The 21,213-nt window shown below is 43.0% G+C and overlaps 1 protein-coding gene across 5 annotated transcripts in view; it reads right to left on the reverse strand.

Moving 5' to 3' along the window:
* Positions 1-2,385: 2,385 nt before the first annotated feature.
* FAM13A (family with sequence similarity 13 member A) overlaps positions 2,386-21,213 on the reverse strand; it is a 264,235-nt gene continuing 245,407 nt past the window's right edge. For all 5 annotated transcript variants that reach the window (XM_081157518.1, XM_081157517.1, XM_081157516.1 and 2 more), the window contains 5 exons: positions 15,692-15,787; positions 14,168-14,251; positions 9,607-9,803; positions 8,941-9,042; positions 2,386-6,774 (listed from right to left, as the gene is read on the reverse strand). In XM_081157518.1, coding sequence (XP_081013644.1) covers positions 6,648-6,774; positions 8,941-9,042; positions 9,607-9,803; positions 14,168-14,251; positions 15,692-15,787 — 606 coding nt within the window. In that variant the 3' untranslated portion in view covers positions 2,386-6,647. The remainder of the gene's footprint in view (positions 6,775-8,940; positions 9,043-9,606; positions 9,804-14,167; positions 14,252-15,691; positions 15,788-21,213) is intronic.

The following is a 21,213-nucleotide window of genomic DNA, read 5'->3' on the forward strand; positions in this document are numbered from 1 at the left end:
TTGGCCTGTTCTGTGAGGGAAGGAATATAGCAGGCAAAGATCTTTCTGAGAAAGCTACACACAGGTTTTGATGCAATTTACTTGAGAATATTAGTAGTCACAATTTTATCCCCTCCCCCCACCAGCCATAAGAGAATGGGTTGGTGTTCTCATAAATCTTGCTTACCCCGTTAGCACTAATTTGTACTTAATGTTGGAAGTACATTCTGTTTCTGACTTATACAAAGAACTGAAAGGTGGTGGTGGGGGAAACAATTCCTTTTTTTGCAGTCATTCAAAATGTCTTGTTGGACTTTGGTGTAGAAAGAATCTTTGTCTTAAAGCTGATAATAGCCGACCACTATCATTTATTGATTTGTGTGCTCACTTTGTATTCATCCAAGTAATAACCCCATAAAATAGGTACTGTGATTATTTCCACTTGTCAGACAAGCAGAGACTTAGGGAGAGTAAGTGAGGTCCGCAGATCCTAGAACTTAGCCATCTGAGTGCAGCCTGGGCTTAAGCAGCAAGCAGCATTTGGCCTCTGTTGGTGGTGTGGTCTTGGTTAATTTAGGATTTTGAATTGATTGGAGCTGCACAAATACCCAGGATTCAGTCTGCACCCTCTACGGAAAGTGAGGTCCTTGGACCAGCAGTATAGCAGCACCGGGAAGCCTTTCAGTTACCCAGCCCCAGGGCTACTGTACAAGAACCCCCCACACCCGCCATTCCCATGCAAACTTGAGAAGCACTGCTATTTGCTACCAGAGAGGAATACATCCTTCACTCTCTCCCTTACTTCCCTCCCCTCTGTCTAATCTTGTCCAGTAATTTTAAATTCTTTAAAAGTAGCAGTTACCAAAAAAAATCACAATGTCTCAAATTACCTTATCAAGGAGTATTCAATGCTGTAGAACCAGTAGCATGACAAGGATTTCCAAGCATTGTTGAAAGCCTTTTGAGAAATTAAAGAAAAATGTAAACATTTTAAATAATTTGAGTTTCAGAATTCATAGTAACATACGATTGATACACACAGGCCCCTCTGAGACACGGAGGTCTGAGCGGTCTCAGAGACTCAGTTCGTGGGGGTTTCACTTTGGGCCATGTTCCCCTTGTTGCTGGAAAGGAAAAGTGAGAACCAAGCTGTCAACAACCCTGGTTCCTGCCAAACCCCATTTCTTTGCCTGCCAGCCAGGATTCTAAAAATGCATTTGGGAATTCTGACTGCAGGCTCTTATAGCCTTGATAAACTGACCCAGCTTAGGGATAGCTGATCTATTTGTCTTACAAGATCCAGAATCCACTAGAAGAGGTAATAATGAGGCCCTTGAAAGTACTGGAACTGCCTGCCCCCCTCAACCTGTTCCCCACTGTGCGTGGGTCCCCATTCTGAACCTCCCGTCAGGCCATCCACAGCACCAGACAACTGCAGGACTAGGAGCAAAGCACGTGCTGGGGCTCCAGGGGACCACGAGGCTCTGCCGTAGAAGCTGGTGAACCTGGGAGGGCATCACTTTCTGGCCCTCAAAGGGGCAGCATCAGATATGATCTGTGAACATGGAGGGCTGTTAAATGCTGCCACTTCTGCCTACAGTGTATTACTTTGGACCCCGTGTTTCAAAGCAAAATTACTAAGATTTGGCAGAAAGGCCTTAAATTGCACCATCACATCATTCGCAGCCCTGAGTCTTTGTCCTTCAAAGTCAGAGATCAGTTTGAATCCTGGTGTCCGTCAGGAAACGGTCCTTAGTCCAAGCCTTCATTTCTTTTTTTAATTTCAGGTGTAACATTTTTAACATTTGCTTTAGTCACTACCAGCATATCTAACGTGCAGTTTAAGGAATGCCTGCAGGCCTCACCACCACGGAGGTGTCGTGTCTCAGTTGCAAGGCGGGCACAGAGTGACAGCTGCCCAGCTCTGGAGGCTGTTCAAGGCTTTCGTGAGGGAGCACCCGGCCGGTGACAGTTGACAAAAAGGGTCACACAACTGAAATGTGCCTTTTCTCCCGAGTCACAGTGTTCTGGTGGCCTTATAGCTTCAGAGGAGTAAATGGCTAATGGGTTTACCCCTGGTGGCAAAACAGGTGGTGGAAAAGTCCTTCGTTTTTTGCTTACTGCCTTTGTTTCTGCACCTCTTCAGACCCTTCCACGAATTCTTTTAAGGGCAGCTGAGCAGACGGCACAAGTCCTACCTACGACTGCGGGCAGGCCCAGCTTGCACCCAGTCGGCCTCACCTTTCGCTGCCCTCCCAGGAGTCAGAACAACAAAAACGTAATCCTCATGAGGCTTCTGAGCTCACGGGAGCAGCCGGTTCCTCCCTGACGGCAAAGGTCAGGCCCCACAGGCAAGGCAGGCGGTTCTCAGACATTCCCGACCCTGTCAAAAAGTTCAGCACGTTCACAGTTCAAAATATTTTATTTAAGTTTATACAAAATACAGTCACGTACAAAAATGTACATAACCTTTTTCATTCAGTTTACATTTTAAAAAAGGACAATTCCAATTTCAAATTCTTTCTGCTTACATGTCATGTAAACGTTGTCCTGGGCCCATTTGATTTAGCAAAATTGTGTCCACTCGTAGAGATTTTCATGACCGGAGAGGTGCTTGCAGATGGAGAACCGGATCTGCCAGCACAGTTTCTCGAGCCACGCACATGACCACGACTGGCCTGATTCCAGGCAAGATGAGATTCTCCAGAGACGCAGCTGCAGCTTCGGGGCAGCGTGAAGTTGTGGGTGTGCCGGGTGCACTTCACGCCCACATCTATGTAAACCTGTGCGCGACCTCAGCCGGTCCACATACACCTGTCGTGAAGGATGGCGGTGGAAGAACGCGGGTGTCCGGAGGGGCACAATCTCTCCTCGGGAAAGCGATCAGGGACACGAGGGCTGACATGAGGAGCTTGCCCTGTCGCCGCCCTGTGATGAAGGGCCAGTGCTCACAATTTGACATTTCAAGGGTCAAGTGGGGGGAAAATAAAAGAAGGGAATAAAAGGAAAGAAAAGCACGTTCTGGGTTTTGGGAAACACGTGGGCATCAGAAGAAACGCGGCTTCAACAATTTAGCACAATTTTGTCCCTCCCTGTTGATGTAACCAAGTGGACACGGAAAAGGAACGCGGAGGGAGTGTTGGTCTTGGTGCAGAAACCACCACTCCCCACCTCTGGGGAAAAATCCCAGGAAGCAGTGTCAGGGAGACCCCTCTTGGGAGCAAAATAGAATTCAGACTACACGGTTCATAGTTTATGGCATTCAATTAATACACCATCAAAAGTAGTAAGGTGTGACCCTTAAAAATGGCATCTTCATGATCAGATTAGGAAGCACTAAAACAATCAGCAAACTTTAAAGTTGGATTTTGCTTGTAAATCTGTGATAGGTTCTAGATACTGGGCCCAATTCCGTCTACTGAGACCTAGGCAGCCCCCAAAAGAACCAAATTAATTGGCACCATGGCCACACCTTGATTCTGTAATAAACTTAAATATTCACCTTATAAGGAATCCCAAGCTCGATCACACTAACCAACGCTCAGCCCCCAGGGGCTCCAAGTTGGCTGGCCTCAGAACATCTCAGTGTCACATTTATGACACAAGGACTGCCCTGAGGCACTTGTGCTGGGCTAGAAATGCCTCACCTGGGAGCCGAAACACCCTGCAATAGGCTCTTCTGCCACCGCGCCATGCTGCGTCAGAACGAGACAAAGCAAAAATTACACCGATGTCACAGAGAGACACCGCTGACCCCCGCCTCGGCAGTGCTAACCCTGACTGCAAGCTGGCACCCGAAGGGGAAATCTAACTTGGTTTGGTCTTTCGTGGAAATCTGCCCTGACTCGGAGATCACAGACCTGGCCGGCTTTCTTCTAATAGCTCAAGAAAACTTGGGCTGCCTCGAAAACTTCTAAGCAGGCCCTTCAGACTAACCCTTGTGCTTACATGACCAGAAAGTGAAATCCGAAATAAATGATTCAAAGATGAAACGCAGTAATGATACCGTAGTTCATATAAACACCTATTTCAATGTTTACTCAAACGAAGCCCAAGAAAAGCAAATGCTTTTGAAAATTACAAGCCTCTTCTATCTTTAATTCTTACAACTGCACAATCAAGTTTATTCATGCTTTACCTTTACTTATTGTTAATAAATAACCCTTGACATTTATTTCGTTGGCATGTGGTAATAAACACGCCCATTCCCAAGAGAGCAAAGGAAAAAAACCCAGCCCAGAGTATTCCGTGTGAAGCCAATTACGATGCCGCCTCCAGGGCCTAGAGACCCCGGGCTACAGAGATGGTTGCTGTGGAAACAAACTCCCCTCAGCACTCTGGCAGCGCCGGAGCCTAGGCTAACAGGTCTTCAGATAGGATCTCGAGTAAATAGGGCTCCCCCGCTTAATCGGGCGCCATTCGACGGAGTGTACAGATTATCAGAAGTTCCAAAGGAAAACACGACGCTCCATACACAATTTATTGTACTGTACTTGGTGTTTGGTTTTATTCAATCATACAGATTTGAATGGGGTTTCCTGAAGGAATCTTTGACGTAATTTACCTTTGGCAGAAACAATAGATTTCAAAACATTTAGAAACTTCTCATTTATATAGCTTTTCCTCTCTTTAAATTCCGTAGCACGTTAGTATTTTCCAAACAATACTCTTAAACAGATGTGCTTTAAAGGTTAGCTGGTAATGATTTGATTTACATTGTAGCTTATTTAAGAGAATAATTACTTACAAATAACAGACTAGACATGTGTTTCTTTTAAAAATACAATATTTGGTCATGTGAATGATTCATGTTCAGATTTCAAAAATAGAAAACGTCCTAAAGTGCATCATTTTATTTATAACTCCTTGAAATTATAGCAATCTGCGATGTAAACAGTAGAGCAAAGAATACCAAACTATACTTTCATATACATTTACATTTGTAGGATTAGGTACCATCTTTAAGTGTGTGGATTAAACCAGGGCACTTCTAACACATTGCTCATGCTTCTACATAAACATTTCTCTCACCCACTCCCGACTTAAACAATTTTCCACCGACAGAGCTGCCCCCTCACTTCAGCAATGGAAAAATGCTACTATAAATCCAATCTGACCAGTTTCTCAAGAACCCAGGGCTAGAAACTGACAACCGGTCAGTAGAGTTTTCCGTTCTTTCTTTTCGTCTTCTTACCGGCTCCCCCCCATAGAGGTGGGCATACCCTGTGGCCTTGCTCAACCTGCAACACTGTCTTTAAAGGGTAGAGCTGCCAAAGCGCCTTCTGGCAACGGGCTGGTGTGTGGCCACCTGCCCGACCTCAGAGCACAGAGGCGCACCCAGGAATCACAGGGAGAACCAGAGCCCACTTTCCCTGGTGTGGACATTAAAGGTTAAGACGTAATAACAAGTCACGAGGTGATGTCAGCACACTGAGGAGATGAATGATTTGGTGTCTTAAATTCCCTGGTCCCTCCGTAATGTCTAATATAGACAGCTTTGTGACACAGTCTTCGAAAAAATTATAATCACAATTGGCTACACAACATTATTTGTTCACTTTATACATAATCTTGAAAATAGTGTGATTTAGATTCTGCCTTGGGTTGAGATCCAAGGGCTACATTTACCCCTCAGGTAGGGGATTTTAGTGCAGGTTTGCTTAAAAAAAAAAAAAAAAAATTAAACTCTGGTAAGTACTCAGGTGGCTGAGAACACAGGTGCTCTCCCCCCTCTCTTTTATGATCCTCCACGCTTCAGCTAAGAATTAAGCAAGGCCCTTTACATTTGGTTAGTGCCAAAATGAAACCAGCCCCAAACAGGCGTTGCCATAGCATGCTGGCCTTGCTTAGTGTCTGATGTTAAAATCTGAGACTGGTAAGTGCTGTCAATGTTGAGGAAAGGATTCTCAAGGCTCTTCACCCTGTTACCTGATTTAAAAATCAGCGTGAATATAGTTCCTTGTATACTCTGCCCTGTGCCGATGATCCAGTCCTACAGGGATCTTCGTTAGCTGAAGAAGTCTTGAAAGCACGCTGTCCAACAGATGCCCATTCTGGGCAGACACAGCTTCCATCTACCTGAGAGCTGGCGGGAAACAATTCACACGAGTAGGGGAAGGTGCAGCTCTGTAGAAAGGTCACAGGAATGGCCAAGGCAGCAAATAGGGCTCCAATGCACGTTCCCACTTTATGGGGTCCAAAGAGAACAGGGACCTGCACAGCAAGTTTGCTCTATGAAGTCCTGAGCTGGTTTTCATCCCATTGGACTGAGAATGGTCGCCTGTTTCTTAGTGATCCATGGAAGAACAGTGGACATTCTCCGCGGATGAGTGTCTCCATGTAGTGATCCATCACCGCTAGTGTTAGTACAGCTTCCACAGCCGTGTGTGCGTGTGTGTGTGTGTGTGTGTGTGTGTGCACGTGTGCAGGAATCTTAACCTTCACTTACAAAATTCCCAAGTCAGGACCAGCTGCCTTCTTCTATCTAGGTGGCTGCTAAGAGAGGCACTGGAAACCAGAGCCCATCCCAAAGGCCTGGAGGCAGAGGTGCTCCATGCTTTGCGTCCAGCTCTGAGGCTGCCTTCCAGTTTCTGCAGAGCTGCTCTTCCCCGGGGGATGCAGATTCACGGTGCATCGCCAGCCCCCTCTGCTGGAGCTCGGCTGCCCCCTTACATGGACTTGGAATCAGTGTCTCTCTTGCTGATGAGCACTTCCAAGAGCCTTAGTTTCGCCTTTATGTGCTTATATTCGCTGTACTCTTCGGCCATAGGAGTGCGGTCTTCCTTCTGGACATTTCTAATGGAAACAAAGGGAAAGGGGACGGAGGATTATTTGCTGTCTCCCAGATGATTCTGTTCAGCAGGTGAATTACCAGCATTCGCAAACTTGCAGTTTATCAAGCGGCAGAATCAGTGTGGCCAAGCGTCACTGGGTATGAAGACTGGAGCTGGGTTTAGATAAGCAGTGAAGGACAGCTTCTCCCAGAGGGCACCATGTGACTGAGTTTCTATAGTTAACCTGGCACCTTATAGAATCACATGAAGGGCTACGAAATGTAGACATTTCCTCTCTCTGCTGCTGGTATGTATGAATTCACATTAAGAGTCTCCATACACTGAAATCCTTTATTCATACTTAATGCTTTCTCACTTATATATATTTCACCTAATAAACCATTAAATTTCTAATTAGCAATTGGTATATCCATAAATTACAGGTTTTCTTTGTTTACAAAACAACAGATAGTTAATACTCCTAATTATAAAATTAGTCTTGGAATTCAACAATTGAATCATAGTACTAGCAAGCCTTGACAGTTTACTGAGTAATTTTATATGCATTCTTTTTACATGCACAAGTATTAGTTGAGAGCTTATTTATATAGGTCAATCACTGCACTAAGTGGCTCTGCCTCCATGATGTAATATGAGCCTCAGGATGAAATCTATGCGCGGCCTATCACCCACGGTCCACACAGGCGGAAAGCGGGCCAGGAAATCTGTCCCGCTGCAACGCAGCTGCTCCCGTCCCTGGGCGGTGCCATCCGCTTCTCTTTCCACTTTGAAATGCACATGTCAAACATTCAAACACCAGGCTTCCCTTTCTTCTTGTTAAAGAAATATGGGAAAGGCAATAGCATGGGCCTTATTTTACTTTGTTCAATGAACTAAAAATAAATGTATTTATTGCTAGCCTGCTCTGTTCAAGAAAATGATTGTAGGTGGCTCAGGGCAGTGACGGGAACGGGGCAGTGGGAAGAGCCCCAGCCGTGCCCTTTGAGGGGTTCACTCTCCTCAGATACAAAATGATGGAACCAGATTTTATGATATCTGATGTCCCTCAGAGTTCTAAACTTCTGTGATGATTATTAATTTCCATCAATTATACTTTCTGAATACTCGTGAAGTTTATAGAATTATATATAGTTCCTCATGCATAGGATACTTGTACATAATGTGACTATAATTATATGGAAAGATAAACAGACAAACCAAAAATGTGCCTAGAAAGAAGATTGGAATGAAACACATTGAAACATTAATCCTGGCCTGTCTTTGGGTATTAGTATCACTTTGGGTATGATTTATTTTATCTGCTTACCTATATTTTCTAAATATCCTGCAACACACGGGGAAAGAAAAGCAAATATTTAGGCATAAAATTTATAAATCTTGAGAAAGTCATTACAGGACAAATCCAAATCAAAGATCCTAAAAATAAATGTATACAATGATCGAAATAAACAGGAAGACAACACATTCTAAATCCCAAAGTTCATTTTTATGGTCCTTTTATTTCCCGACACTTTTGAGAAGTATGAAAGGGGACTTAATGAGAAACTATATTTACACTGGTTAGGTAATTTGGATTAAAATAAAATCAATTCAAAAATGAAAAAATGAAACTCCAACGTAAGAGCTGCAAGTCTCTTCCGTGTCTGCGTGTCGCCTGCTGTGGCCGAGTCAGGCGGTGCAGTCCCCGGCAAAGGGAAGGCTGTCCCTCAGCACAGCCGACGCGGGGGTCCGCTATGCCTGAACCCCGTGGAGGAAAGCGCCCTATCAATCGGGTGCCTCTACTGCTTCTTGTATATTTTTCATTCAAACTTAACGATGATCATCTTTGCTTCTAAAATGTGCTTTAAAACCAGCAAGATCTAGAGTCCTCCTTTCCTTATTTCCCCTTCCAGTTTAAGATAAGCACAAAAACCAACCAGGGCCGTCGAGGGGAACTGAGCCCCACGCTGCTCGTTTCAGATTAGAATTCGATGGGACAGGCTAGTTGTGTAAACGTTGGCTCAGCCCGCATCAGCCTCAGCCATCCCCAAGGAGCCCCTCTTCCTGAGGACCATGCAGACCCCCCACCGCCCAGTGAACCCCGAGGGGCCCTGGGCACAAACCCTGGGGCGGCAGCGCAGGAAAAGGAGCGTGTGCAGAGGTGGGGGGGGGCAAACACGCACACTACCTTCCATTTTGTCGGAAGAAATTGTCTTCAAAATCACGAAGCTTCTTTCGAATTCTCTTCTTTTCTTCTCTCATTTCCTGGAGGTGTTCCAAGAGTTCTGGTCTAAGAGGGGCAAAAAAATTTCGAGAAAACTGAGTTAAATCTGAATTGTCATAAACGCAATGAATGTGCAACTGGATAGGGCTTGTGGACACAGGGAAGCACATATGTGCAAAAAGTGCCGAGGGAGCTGAGGGCCAGCAGAAATGATGTTTTCTGTCCCCTGAACCACTGACAGCAGCTATGGTCTCTGGGGCTCCTGCTACTTATGAATTCTTTGGGCTTGTAAAATCCCATCATATTTTGATTTAAAAGAAAGAGCTGACATATGTGCTCAGTGAGTGTTAAATGATGAGCCTCGGAGGACAGAACCGCACAACGCCTTTTACAGAGACCGTCTGGTTGCTTAAGTTCGATCTCGGATGCTTCTCAAATAACACAGCATGAAGCATATTAAAAAAAACTGAGCCAGAAATTAAAAATAAAAACTCACTGTTTTACCCACACAGATGCACCCCAGGTAAGTCACTTGTGTTTTTTCAGCCAATGGAAGTACAAAGACCAAAATAATATTTAGGGAAGTTATTTTCACCCAAATACTTTACCACCGCCACCAAACCAACATACATTGAAGCAGCATGCAGATTTGAAAGCCCGGTGTCGTGGCTGCATTTTGATGGTATTTTATCATCCATTGGGGAAATAAACCCATCGGCATCATCCTCAAGCTGGTCGAGAAAGCAACGGGCGCTGAAATGGGTTTTCAGAGTGTCCGTGAGGTCCGGCCGCGTGTTGCTATCGTCTTCGGAACCCTCCTCTTCTTCCTGGAGGTACACAGCAGCCCCAGCCAAAATCTGGTTACTTTTTCTGGTACTCTCATTACAAGTATCATTTAACAATCTAATTATTCAGATACCACACAGTTTCTTTATCTACATTTAGCAACACATAAGTACCTTATGGATATATTATTGAACACCTATCTGTACACAGTAAATAATACAAACTATACACAGGCACTCAATAGGGGGGAAAAATTATGAAAAAATTAGCGTACACCACAATTAACACTTGTCAAGGCTGAGGGTAGGAAGGAACAACCCTCATAATTTATATCTTCAGTCAAATGAAGCAGAAGAATCTAAAGATTCCCAGCTCTGTTACAAAACCCACCACTGGCAGTCAGTGCTTTCAGGATTCCATTACTTGCTCATCTCAGAACGTATTTTTTATTAAGCTATGAACATTCTCAGAAATTGAACAATACAGCCTTTCCATTTAAGAACTGAGATTATAAAATATTTTGTGGTTGCCTGATATGCAAAATCTTAGGAAACTTTTGAGAAGATCAAAACATGTATCTTCCCATGACTGGAAACATAAGCTTCCTAAGTTTTTTTCAAGGCACTTCTAAGAATCATGAGTGTATTTTTCGTCATCTGAGATTCTAAGAAAAGTATCATTAGTCTCTGTTTGCTTTGATGATAATGCACTTAGAAAACAATGAAGTCAAATGAGTATTTCTTAGTGTCAATTTTAAAGCTACCGTAAGTCTAAGGAAGAAATAATATCAGAGTCTGAAAAAAAAAAGGACTAAATTTTTTTTTTAATTACAGTTTACATTCAATATTATTTTGTATTAGTTTCAGGTGAACAGCATAGTGAAAGAAAGATTTTTAAAAGAAGTAATTTACTGTCAAAATGTACAATCAGACCAGGAGAGAATTTCCTAATATCTTGAAAAATGAAACAACTGGCTAGGAGTACAGTTATATGAACAACAAGAAGTAAAACATTAGTTGTTCTAGTTAAACCAAGTGGCTTCAGTGCCAATGCAGCAAATCAACCTCAGGAGGCAGGAGGTAGAAAGAATGAATATATAGATAATCTATGAGCAATTGATAAACAGTGAGCAACGGTGATTAGCACTGGTTCCTTAAAAACAAATCATGAGAACTAACAATTTCCCCTTGTCTGATAGGACCGGTATGAAATCTGGGCTTCAGTAAATAATGAGGGGAGCTGACCTACTGGAGGAAGCTGGTTGTGAAAGTCTGTGCAGAGTGATGCGCAGTGGCGCTGTGACTCTGCAGAAAAACCCGACTCTGCCTCACTCGGCATTTATCAATCATGTGGACAAAGGCACAAAGGGCACATTTACAAAACACGAAATGCAGAGTGGGTTGGGGATAGCTAGTATTTTGGAATCCAAAATCTAAATTTACTCTATTTCATTAAGACGGGAACAGAAGTATAAAAAGTAACTAACTGGAAAAATTCAAGGTCCTATAATTAGGTTAGAGAAAAAAGCTGGACGCAGACAATAAGCGATCCATGGGAAAGGAAGCTGGGGATTGCCCAAATCAACAGTGAGACAGTCCACTCGCAGTGCTTCTCAACCAGGGTGATTCTGCCCCTTGGGGACCTTTGGAAATGTCTGGAGACACTATTGGTGGTCACAACCGGGGAGGGGGGTGGTACTGCACTACTGGCATCTAGTGACTAGAGGTGCCAGCCCCCCACAACAAAGAGTTATCTGGCCCAAAATGTGTCCAGTGCTGAGGCTGAGACATCCTGCTAGAGAAAGACTGAAATAAACTCACAAACATTGACAGTCATGCAGTCACAGACTTGTGGAACTGAAGGGCCCTAGTCAGCCCTAGGTGGACGTCTGGACTAGTCCTCAATCCTCTGCCTTGATGATTAAACCACATCCGGACAGTGTATAGCTCAGGTGTCAGCTTTTAAGAAGGATACTGGTAGACTGGCGTGTGGGTACAGAGCAGAGCCACTAGACTGCAGGACCATATGAGAAACAGTAAGAAAAACTTGGCGAAAATGTTCACAGAGTGTGGGTGGGAGTGGGCAGGGCAGGTGACTAAATATACTAAGTGCTCTCATGGGGAAGCGCTGTGCTCATTCCATGTCATTCCAGAGGGCAGAGCTGAGCCTCTTAAGTAGAAAGTAATAATCAATAATAACTGTGGATATAATATTAATTATATTCATTAATCATAATATTTTATAGTTATTAAACTTATACATTATAAAATTACATATATAAGTATATTTTATAATTTTAAAAATAATTATAAAACAATATTAAGTTTCAGCTATTACTGATGTTTAGCTTGCTCTCTCCACTGCTGTAAACTTGTCAAGCTTGAGGAAGGAATCTCTTCCTAGGGACAGTGTTTCTATTCTTTCAGCAAAATTTTAAAGTAAATTTTTATGTTGGATAAGAGAACTGACAAGATGGCCTCTCGGATTTCTGGGCTGGAAGATTTAGGGCCTCAGAACTTGAGCTGGCTATTTCATACACAGCTGGTTTCTTCCCAGAAACATTTAAAACTAGGGATGGTTTAAAAAAACAACAAAACACTTAGATACAATCTTCTTGTCTGCACACATACCAAATTCTACATTGTATCAGAATTGCCAAGAATTAGTATAATCTAAATATATGCTAATAAGCCCGGCCAATTGGAACACAATTAACTAAAAGACAGCACTATTTACAAAAGCAATGCAATCATTGCAAAATTGTCTGAAATTCTGACCACCATGTGGCCCAGTAGAAGAGCCATGGCCAAAGTGTACTTGTGAAAAAAATTAACCAAGATATACGATAAGATTTGAAAGAATGTCTTCTTTTTAAAAGAGTGTCATTAGTATGTCTTCCATTCATTTAATGAGGCAATTATTACATGTCACATTTTGGATATGTTAAATACTGCATTTTTATCTAGTAACAGTTCTATTGCATGATTCTAAGAGACATATGTTCATTTTCATACATACAATTGTCCAATTTTCTTCAATTATGGTGATTTGATACTTGTGTGAAATTACCGGCTAGACAAAATGTGTCTTCTTTCTACTCTTATTATAAGAAAATAGCTCTAATTTTGAAGCTACAATATAGCATAGTCACCTACATTTCACGTTTAGAGCATTTTCATAAAACAAGTTCCATTTAAAATAATATAAATAGTGAGCACAATCATTGCCTAATACCTTAAATTTAGGTGTATGAAGCATTTAAGACCCTGAAGAGCTAAGAAAAGGAAGAGAGTAAATAAAAGAGAAGCCTGTGTAGCTTCTGGTACCTTATCTTGGTTATAATGATGAGAATTAGGCAAGAAAATGGAGCCGTTCTCAATCTGTGCCCCTTTGTGGGAGTGAGGCCCTGTATTCTGAAGTAATCGTTCCTAACCACGGTAAATAAATGACCCCCCCCAGGCTTGGAATTGTCACAGAAACAGGACAACTGAAACTCTTAAAACTCACTTCTGCTTTGGGTTTTACTCCCCCTTCCAACCTAATCACTGATTTTAAAAAAAAGATTGACGTTGAATTTTCCTCTCTAAAGCTCTGTATAAGGCAATCCAGTTTGCTCAGTTGTCTGGAAACAAGACCATGAAAGAGGTTGATCCTGGTCTAGACCAATGAGGTCCCTACAGAGACACACAGATCTCTGGGCACAGATGGAACCTCCCATTGTAGCAAAAGTAGCCACGGAGAACAAGGATTATTTGTATAAAATCCATAATTACTTGCGAAATAAACCTGAGCATAGGTTCCAGTGACTGCCAGTCATACCACTACCTTCGCTGATCAGGAAGAGAAGAGAAAATTAGGCCTGAGGACAAAATGTGCCAGAGGAAAGGCAAGAGGAAGGAAGAGTGGATGAGACTGAACCAGTGAATCTGTCAAAGGCAACTATGACATTTGACTATAAAATGGTAATTTTTTATTGTGTGCCATACATACTGCCTCTGTCAATTTTGGCATTTCTATAAACCCAGTAAATGAGATTTTTAAAAAAGTTATGCGATGAACTAATTTAATACAATTTTGAAATATACACAAACTATTCTCCAAATAGGGAGAAAAAATGCAGAACAAAAAACGCTGTGAAAATAAAACAAAACAAGAGAATCACTCCTAACAACAAACAACAACAAACAAAACATCAATAAAAAGTGGGGGAATGAAATGAAACTAAGGAAATCAGCTAACACAGAATACAAATGAAGGACTGTTGCAAGTTGGTTCTGTGCAGAATTTTAAGGGAATGCCACAAGAAGCCACCACCGAAGGGCCTCATCACAACCCCTTCCATTCACGGGAGAAAGGGAGGGAACTGAGGCGGATTTAGCAAGAGGTTAGCAGCTGGAGGTCTCACCTTTGTTTCCTTGAAGAAGAAAGCAGTTTCACCCTCGATAATTGGCTGCAGCAGAGGGCTTCTCCGCTTGCTGGAAGGGGAACCCTGCGACAGGCGTTAACAAGTAGGTTACATTGCGAACCCCTACCCCCTTCCCCGGCAGCTCTCTCTCGGCCTGCTCTGCCTCACCTCCGCCTCTTCATCACTGCCTTTTAATGATATGCTCCCCAACAGAAATTCCCCGGAAAACCAGCAGCAACCAAAGTGCTTTTCAAGTGGCTTCTTCACTTCAGAGCCCCCGTCCTGCCCCACCCGGCACCAAGGAGCTCACGGGAGAGCAAGGGGAGACACAAGAGAAAACCCCAGGGGGAACACCTGCCTCCCACCCGCCTTCCCAGTCACGGCCACTACAAGGACACTGCCCTGTAACAGCCTGACCCATGATAACGTTGGCTCAGGACATGATACGAAGGCTCCCTGACTTCCCTGTTGTCCATTCACCCCATTTAGGGACACTAGGGGTTCCTAACTGAAGAATGAAAATGATTCTTTAGAAGTAATCCTTGTGCTGGTAATTTATTCTCCAGGAAATTTCTAGAAAAGGACCTCAGGTCTCTAGACGCTCCCTCATCCACATGAGCAAGGGCACTGTGAAGAGACATAAAAACCTCAGCTTAGGCCTAGAAATAAACAAGGAGACTGAGGCAGGATGGAAGGGACGCTGTGTCCGCTTACTAAAAAAGCCTAGAAGCCAGTAGAGGAAGCCTTCGGGTCCCCGGAGATGAGACAAGAGGCAGCTGAAACAGAGGCAACTGAGTCCCCAGGAGGGACAGGGATTCCCGGGCACTCACAGTAGGGGTGGGAAAGCTGAGGCTGAGGTAGGAGGGCGGGGGCCGGGGCGGGGGCTGGCCAGCCCCGAAAGGCTTTCCCAGAGCTGAGGGCAAGCTGCTGCTCCCCGCTCTTGACAAAATCAGAGCTCAGAGGCGAAAACAGCTAAGTCCAAGGATGGTGGCCTCTGAGATGACCTTCACAATCATTAGCCTCCCTCCCTTTCCACCTCACACTTCTCTTTGTGCCCCAGAAAGAGAAGGCCCACTGCCCAGAGTCCCTCAGGGATCTCTCCTTGGATAAGAACCCAGAGGGGCTTATCCCCTCTCGGAGGGGAAGGGAAGGCTATTCAGAGAGGGTCGCTGTGACCAGAGGCTCTCGGGCAGGCAGGGCCTGGAGAAAGCACAGCCTCGGTGCTCTGTCTCAGGGGAAAGGGTGGGGGCGTTGGCCCAGCACATGCCAGGGGGATGTATATGGCTAAAGCATGGCTCCCAAAAGAAAAAAAGATTCTATCAGCTTCAGGTTTGCTCATTTTTTGACAGATGTAGCTTGAGAAGTCTTTGATAAATCCTTCATTCCCAAGCTTATGGGCCAGAGGTATTAATGGCATGCTCAACTATTAAAGCCTATTCTTTCATGAGAAAGCGGGCTAGGGCCCTATGAATAGCCAGGGCCCATTCAACCAGGTAATCAACAACAGAGAGGTGGTGAACTCACAATGATGGGTATGGTGTTGGCTCGGGACAGGATCTGTTTGACCAGCCGGTACCTGTCATAGAGCGGCTTCATAATGTGACGTTCATTCTTGGTTACCTGCAAAGCAAGAACAAGAGAGCTAAGAAGCCTGCTCCTTGGGGTCAGGCTACCAGCTGTCCCAGCATGCTCTGGGCCTAGAGAAAGTGCAGAGGATTAAAATGAAGTCTCACTAATCTCACAAAATTTATTTCAAGTGATAATATTATTTAGTTGGCATTTAAAATATCGACTTTAGCTGCAGATTACTCTGGAAATCACTCCATTAGCAGCTTTGCTTTTCCTAAACCAAAACTATGATCGTTATTAGTTCCCTATTTAAAATTCCTCAAGGTTCAGAGTTACCAGACACCTTACTAATTTCTAAGCCCAGGAAAGAAGAAAGCATGCATTTCTATTATAATACTTATCATGTAGTTTTGTATTCAGAATTTTTTTACATGTCTTTCTATCCTATGAAACTGTTTTGCTTTTAAGGACAAGATTTTGGCAAACAGGAGGGATTCAATGAACACCTGCTAATATAACACATGGGTTAATTCATCTCTGTATACCTAAAATCAGTACTCAAATATGTTTAAAGGAGTCAGCATTTAGGCAGTGGGGAGGAATCAGGTCCAACTCCCTGGTATAGTATTTGATATAGTACTTAAAGCTCTTCATCATCTGCTGTTTCTCCTCCTTCCCTCTGCCTCCAGCTCCAAGGATAGACTGGGTCGTCCCACACCTCCCTGTCCAGCTCCCTCTGCCCTGGAATGGCTCTGGTTTGGCAAATTCATATCAAGAGCCACCTCCCCCGTGCCGCCCCTTTCCAACCTCTCCCACTCTGGGAGACATGCTCACTCTCCTTCGTGTCCCCTGCCGCAGTCTGTGTGTACCTTGTAATTCCACATGTGCTTTGCTACAGAAGGAATGTGTATGTCACCCCAAATTCATATGTCGAAACCTAATTCCCAATGTAATGGTATTTGGAGGTGGGGCCTTTGAGAGGTGATTAGGTCATGAGGGTGGGATGCCATGAATGTGATAAGTGCCCTTATAAAGAGACCCCTAGTGCTCCCTTGACCACTTCTGCCATGTGAGGAGAGCAAGAAGACAGCTAGCTGTGTATGGACCTAGAAGGGGCCCTCATCAGACACAGAATCTGCTCACAGACACTGAATTGGCTGACACTTTGATCTTGGACTTCCCAGCCTCCAAAACTGTGAGAATTAATTTCTGTTGTGTGTAAGCCACCCAGTCCTATGGTATTCTGTTACAGCAGCCCCAATGGGTGACACATTTTTATACTCTATAGTGACTACAGTTTGTTGACATATCTGTCTCTTCTTTAGACGATAAGTCCCTTGAGAGCAGGATTTTGTGGTTTTGTGTCCTTAGCAACTATTTCAGTGCCTGGCATAATGGAAATATTCCATAAATATCTGCAAAAGGAGTGAACAAATATTTCAAACATAATTGTTATGCCCAATTCATTGATATACAGGCATTTCCCGTTTACTTAAATGGTGAATGAGATCAAGTATCTGTGTTTCAACACTGCTGTTTGTCTTCTGCATTTTATGTCCATTGCACACACAATAAGGCAAGAGTTATAGAGGTAAGGAAAGGCAAGTAGTATTAGCTCTGACCATTTATTTTATGGGCCTTTTGGGCCTTCAGCTTTGAAGACAGCTCTGGACTATGCATAAGTGAATTATCCTTTGTTGCCTTTCTTATTTGCCTTTCTCAAAGTGATCAACAGTAAGTGAACTTTAGATAAACTTCACAAGCTAGGATAGGATCCTGTCAGTATGCAATAACATTTTTGGGGTTTATTTTCTATCATCAACAATTATAACAATCAATTATTTCTATCTCTTCCTGTTACCACAATACTAAGTGGAGGATTATGGCATTTTCCTGCTTCTACCATATATAAAGGAGTTTTAAAATTGCTATTTCATAAAAAAAAGACTGTCAAAAGTAGAAGGGAACTTGGAAATTATTTTATACAAAAAAACCTGAGGATCAAACCACAGGTGTTACTACTATACACCTACCACAATCGCTAAAATGAAAAGCCTGACAGTGTCAAGCATCAGTGAGAATGCTGGACAACTGGAACTCTTCCACTGCGGGAGAGGGTGGAACACTTTGGGAAACTATTTTTCAGTATCTACTGAAGCTGCACATATGACCCAATTCCACTCTAAGTATATACAAAACAAATACGGCGGTAAGTTCACCAAAAGACACATATAAAAATGTTCACAGCAGCACTACTTATTGCAATCCCAAACTGGAAACCATCCATATGCTCAACAACAGTAGAATGGATAAGCTATGTTCCAAAAATTGAATACCACAAAGTGATTCGGAAAAATGAGCCACATATATGCAACATCTTGGATTAATCTCACAGAAATAAAGCCGAGTAAAACAAGTCAGACACCAAAGAATATGTATTGTAAGATTTCACTTATACGAAGTTCAAAAATAAGCAAATCCAATCTACAGTGATAGAAGTCAATACAATGGCTTCTCTTGGTGGGCAGGAGGTCATGCTACGGATGGGAAGGGGACACGAGGGAGGAGGTTCTGGCCAGGGGTGTGTGTGTGTTGGTAACATATTGTTTCTTGATCTGGGTGCTGGTTACCTGGATTTGTTTACTTCGTGAAAATTCATCAAGACATACTTATAATCTGGGCTCTTATCTGTATTTATATTGTCCGTCAAGGAAAGTTAAACAACAGCCACAAGTAAGTCTGAAGAACAGAAATGGAGTGACTAGTACAATTTCACATGTAAGATGATAGTTTAGGACTGGACCACACGGAATTGTTTTTTTTTGATACAAGATGAATCCATTAAATGTGTTGCAGATAAGGTTAAGGCACATCTTCATTGTCAACACATGACATGTGCTGCGATCCAATGTGCAAGATAAATAATAGATGGTTTAGTGACCAAAAGGCATAATATAAATAAAAAATAAAAAATAAAAAAAGGGAGGAAGGAGCACCAGTATTTTCCCATTGTGAACTAGCATCCTATAACTAGTTGCTGGCAGAAACATTTCTGGCTTATAGAAGGAGACTTACCTGGTAAAATCAGCCAGATACGGCAAATTTGAGAGAAACCAATTTCCTTTCTAATTCTTTGCTCAAAAACCAAATTTTCTAGTTGGAGTAGCTGAAGAGGATCACCAACTTAATTCTTTGGCTTACGATGCTAACATTTAGATTTTCTATGCATTGTTCATGTTTTAAATTAATTACCCTCAGGAATTATTTACCTGTAAATGATCTGATATAATTCAGTTTCTGACTATGGAAAGTTGAAACTCATCATGACTTCACCAAAGTTAATACTGGCACTTGATAAAAGTATCTAAACACCAAAAACATCAAAGATCTTTAAGTCTGAGGTGTGGAAAGTATTACTATTACTTGCATTATACCAGAAGCATATTCAGAATATATATCTGAAGCCAAAGGGTTGTTCATAGGAAAAGGTAATACAGCTTTCACCCATCACATGCAATTGTCAGTGCTGGATTTGCTGGATTTGGGAGCAGAGCCAAAAGCTAACCAATAGTTAGATACACAAAGCAGGACCTTGGCTGAACTGTCAAAAAAGGGCAGGCTGATGTTAGATGGACCATGGGAAAACTGTTTGGAGGTTGACACTCTTATTCTTGAGTCATCAGTCCTCAGGGATTCCCCTACTAACCAAGAATAGGCCCCTGATCGAGTGGATGGGTATTTCTGAGTCATCAAACTGCTAGCAGGAGAAGACACACGAGCTGGATTCTTACAAATGTTGTATTCTTGGCCCATGGATTGGAAAATGGCAACTCTCTCTTCTTCATTATCAGGTAAAGATCGTAGGCTATACTAAGATCAGATAACCCCAAATAGCAGTTAACCAAGGGAGTGTGTTTATATATGGCTTTAGAATTTGCATTTAAATTTGAACATGATATGTTTAGTGTCATGTTAGTTTCCAAGGTTTTAAAACATAAGATTAAAATATACTGATGACGAAGAGACTCAAGAATCCAGAAGCTCTGAGCAAGCAACTTGTTCTCCCCCCTACCCCGTCAGCAAGCAGGGGTCTACGAGGAAGGCAGCGGAGGGAGCTGCAGCTATCTGCTGTGCTCTCTGTGACATTGTCTTCTCATGAGATCCTTTAATGCCGAAAGGGGTCCACTTTAATAATAATGCGTAGGGACTATGTGCCCGTGTATAAATGAGTGTTTTTGTTTTTGATATGTCAGTCTGCCTGTAGAGTGCCCCATTAAAGCAAACAGCCTTCTTAAAAATGTATAAAATTGGCAGATAATTGTTTGAGCCTGTGATTTGGAGCTAGTGTCCTTTTAAACTAGAATCTGTGGACTCAGCAAAAACCCATGAACTAGGAGCACCTGCTTTCCTAAAAAACCTGGGGTTTGGAATGATAGTTTAGCACTGGATGTACGTGTATTTTTCTTTTAAGAAGAGTGTTGCCCAAATGTTATTTACAGTCCAGGGTCCATGGCAACACCACGGATCCAAGAATGAAAAGTTCACTCTAATTTTCAGACTGGCCAGATATCGAACGGACTCTGCTTTTCCTGAGGTTGGAGCATAATGTTCTAGAGACAGGCAGAGAGCTTGACCCAGGACTAGGAGTAAATGATAGTCAAACTTCCAGAGCATTTGTTCCCTGCCCCATGAGATCCTAGAATCTGACCCAAAAAGGTATTCTTTCTTCATTGGAAAGAATGTTGAAAGAAAGGGGAACAGAAAGACAGGGCCTGAAACTAATATTTCATATTCCTAATGATAAGAGTGCTAAAAATGTGCAATTTCTCCTGATTCAATCACTGAAGACATAGGCCACAGAGAGCAGAACATGTAATTGTAACAGAAGTGAAAACTATCATTTACTTGGCAATTCCCTACAAAGCCATTCTGCCCAACTTCCTCAGTGCCAGACACCCTCAGGTAACTGTGTGTGTCTGTAATGTCATCTAGTCTCGAGACAACCTATAACAGACATCTATTATACAGACAATGCCCTGAGGCTCTGAGAAGTTACCGCAGTAGCCCAAAGTCACAGAGCTGGTCTCAGCAGGGCTGGGTTCTGAATCTAGGTCTGCCAAGCCTCCTGCCTAATCTGTGCTCAACTCAGAGCAACAAATACCACGACCCCCCCTACCCTCATCCCCACCCCCGCTCCAGTTCCCTGAACTGGCTTAAGGTTAAGTCTAGACTGCAGCTGAGAGATCTCAGGGCCTCAGGCAAGGAAGTCTTTAAGGGAATCTATCAATGCCATAACATGAATCCATGCAATGGAAAGACAGAAAACACACAAGTCCCACCTCCTTCATCTAGGGACTGTCTGGTGGCCACGAGGAGACGCTTAAAGGCCCCGAGCCTACCGTTAGAAGTTCAGTTCACTCTACAAGTTCTGAACACACCAGTGGAGAACAAAGTTTCACAATATATGTGAGCTCCAG

This window comes from Miniopterus schreibersii, assembly GCF_964146895.1.
Source record: "Miniopterus schreibersii genome assembly, chromosome: 1".
NCBI lineage: Eukaryota > Metazoa > Chordata > Mammalia > Chiroptera > Miniopteridae > Miniopterus > Miniopterus schreibersii.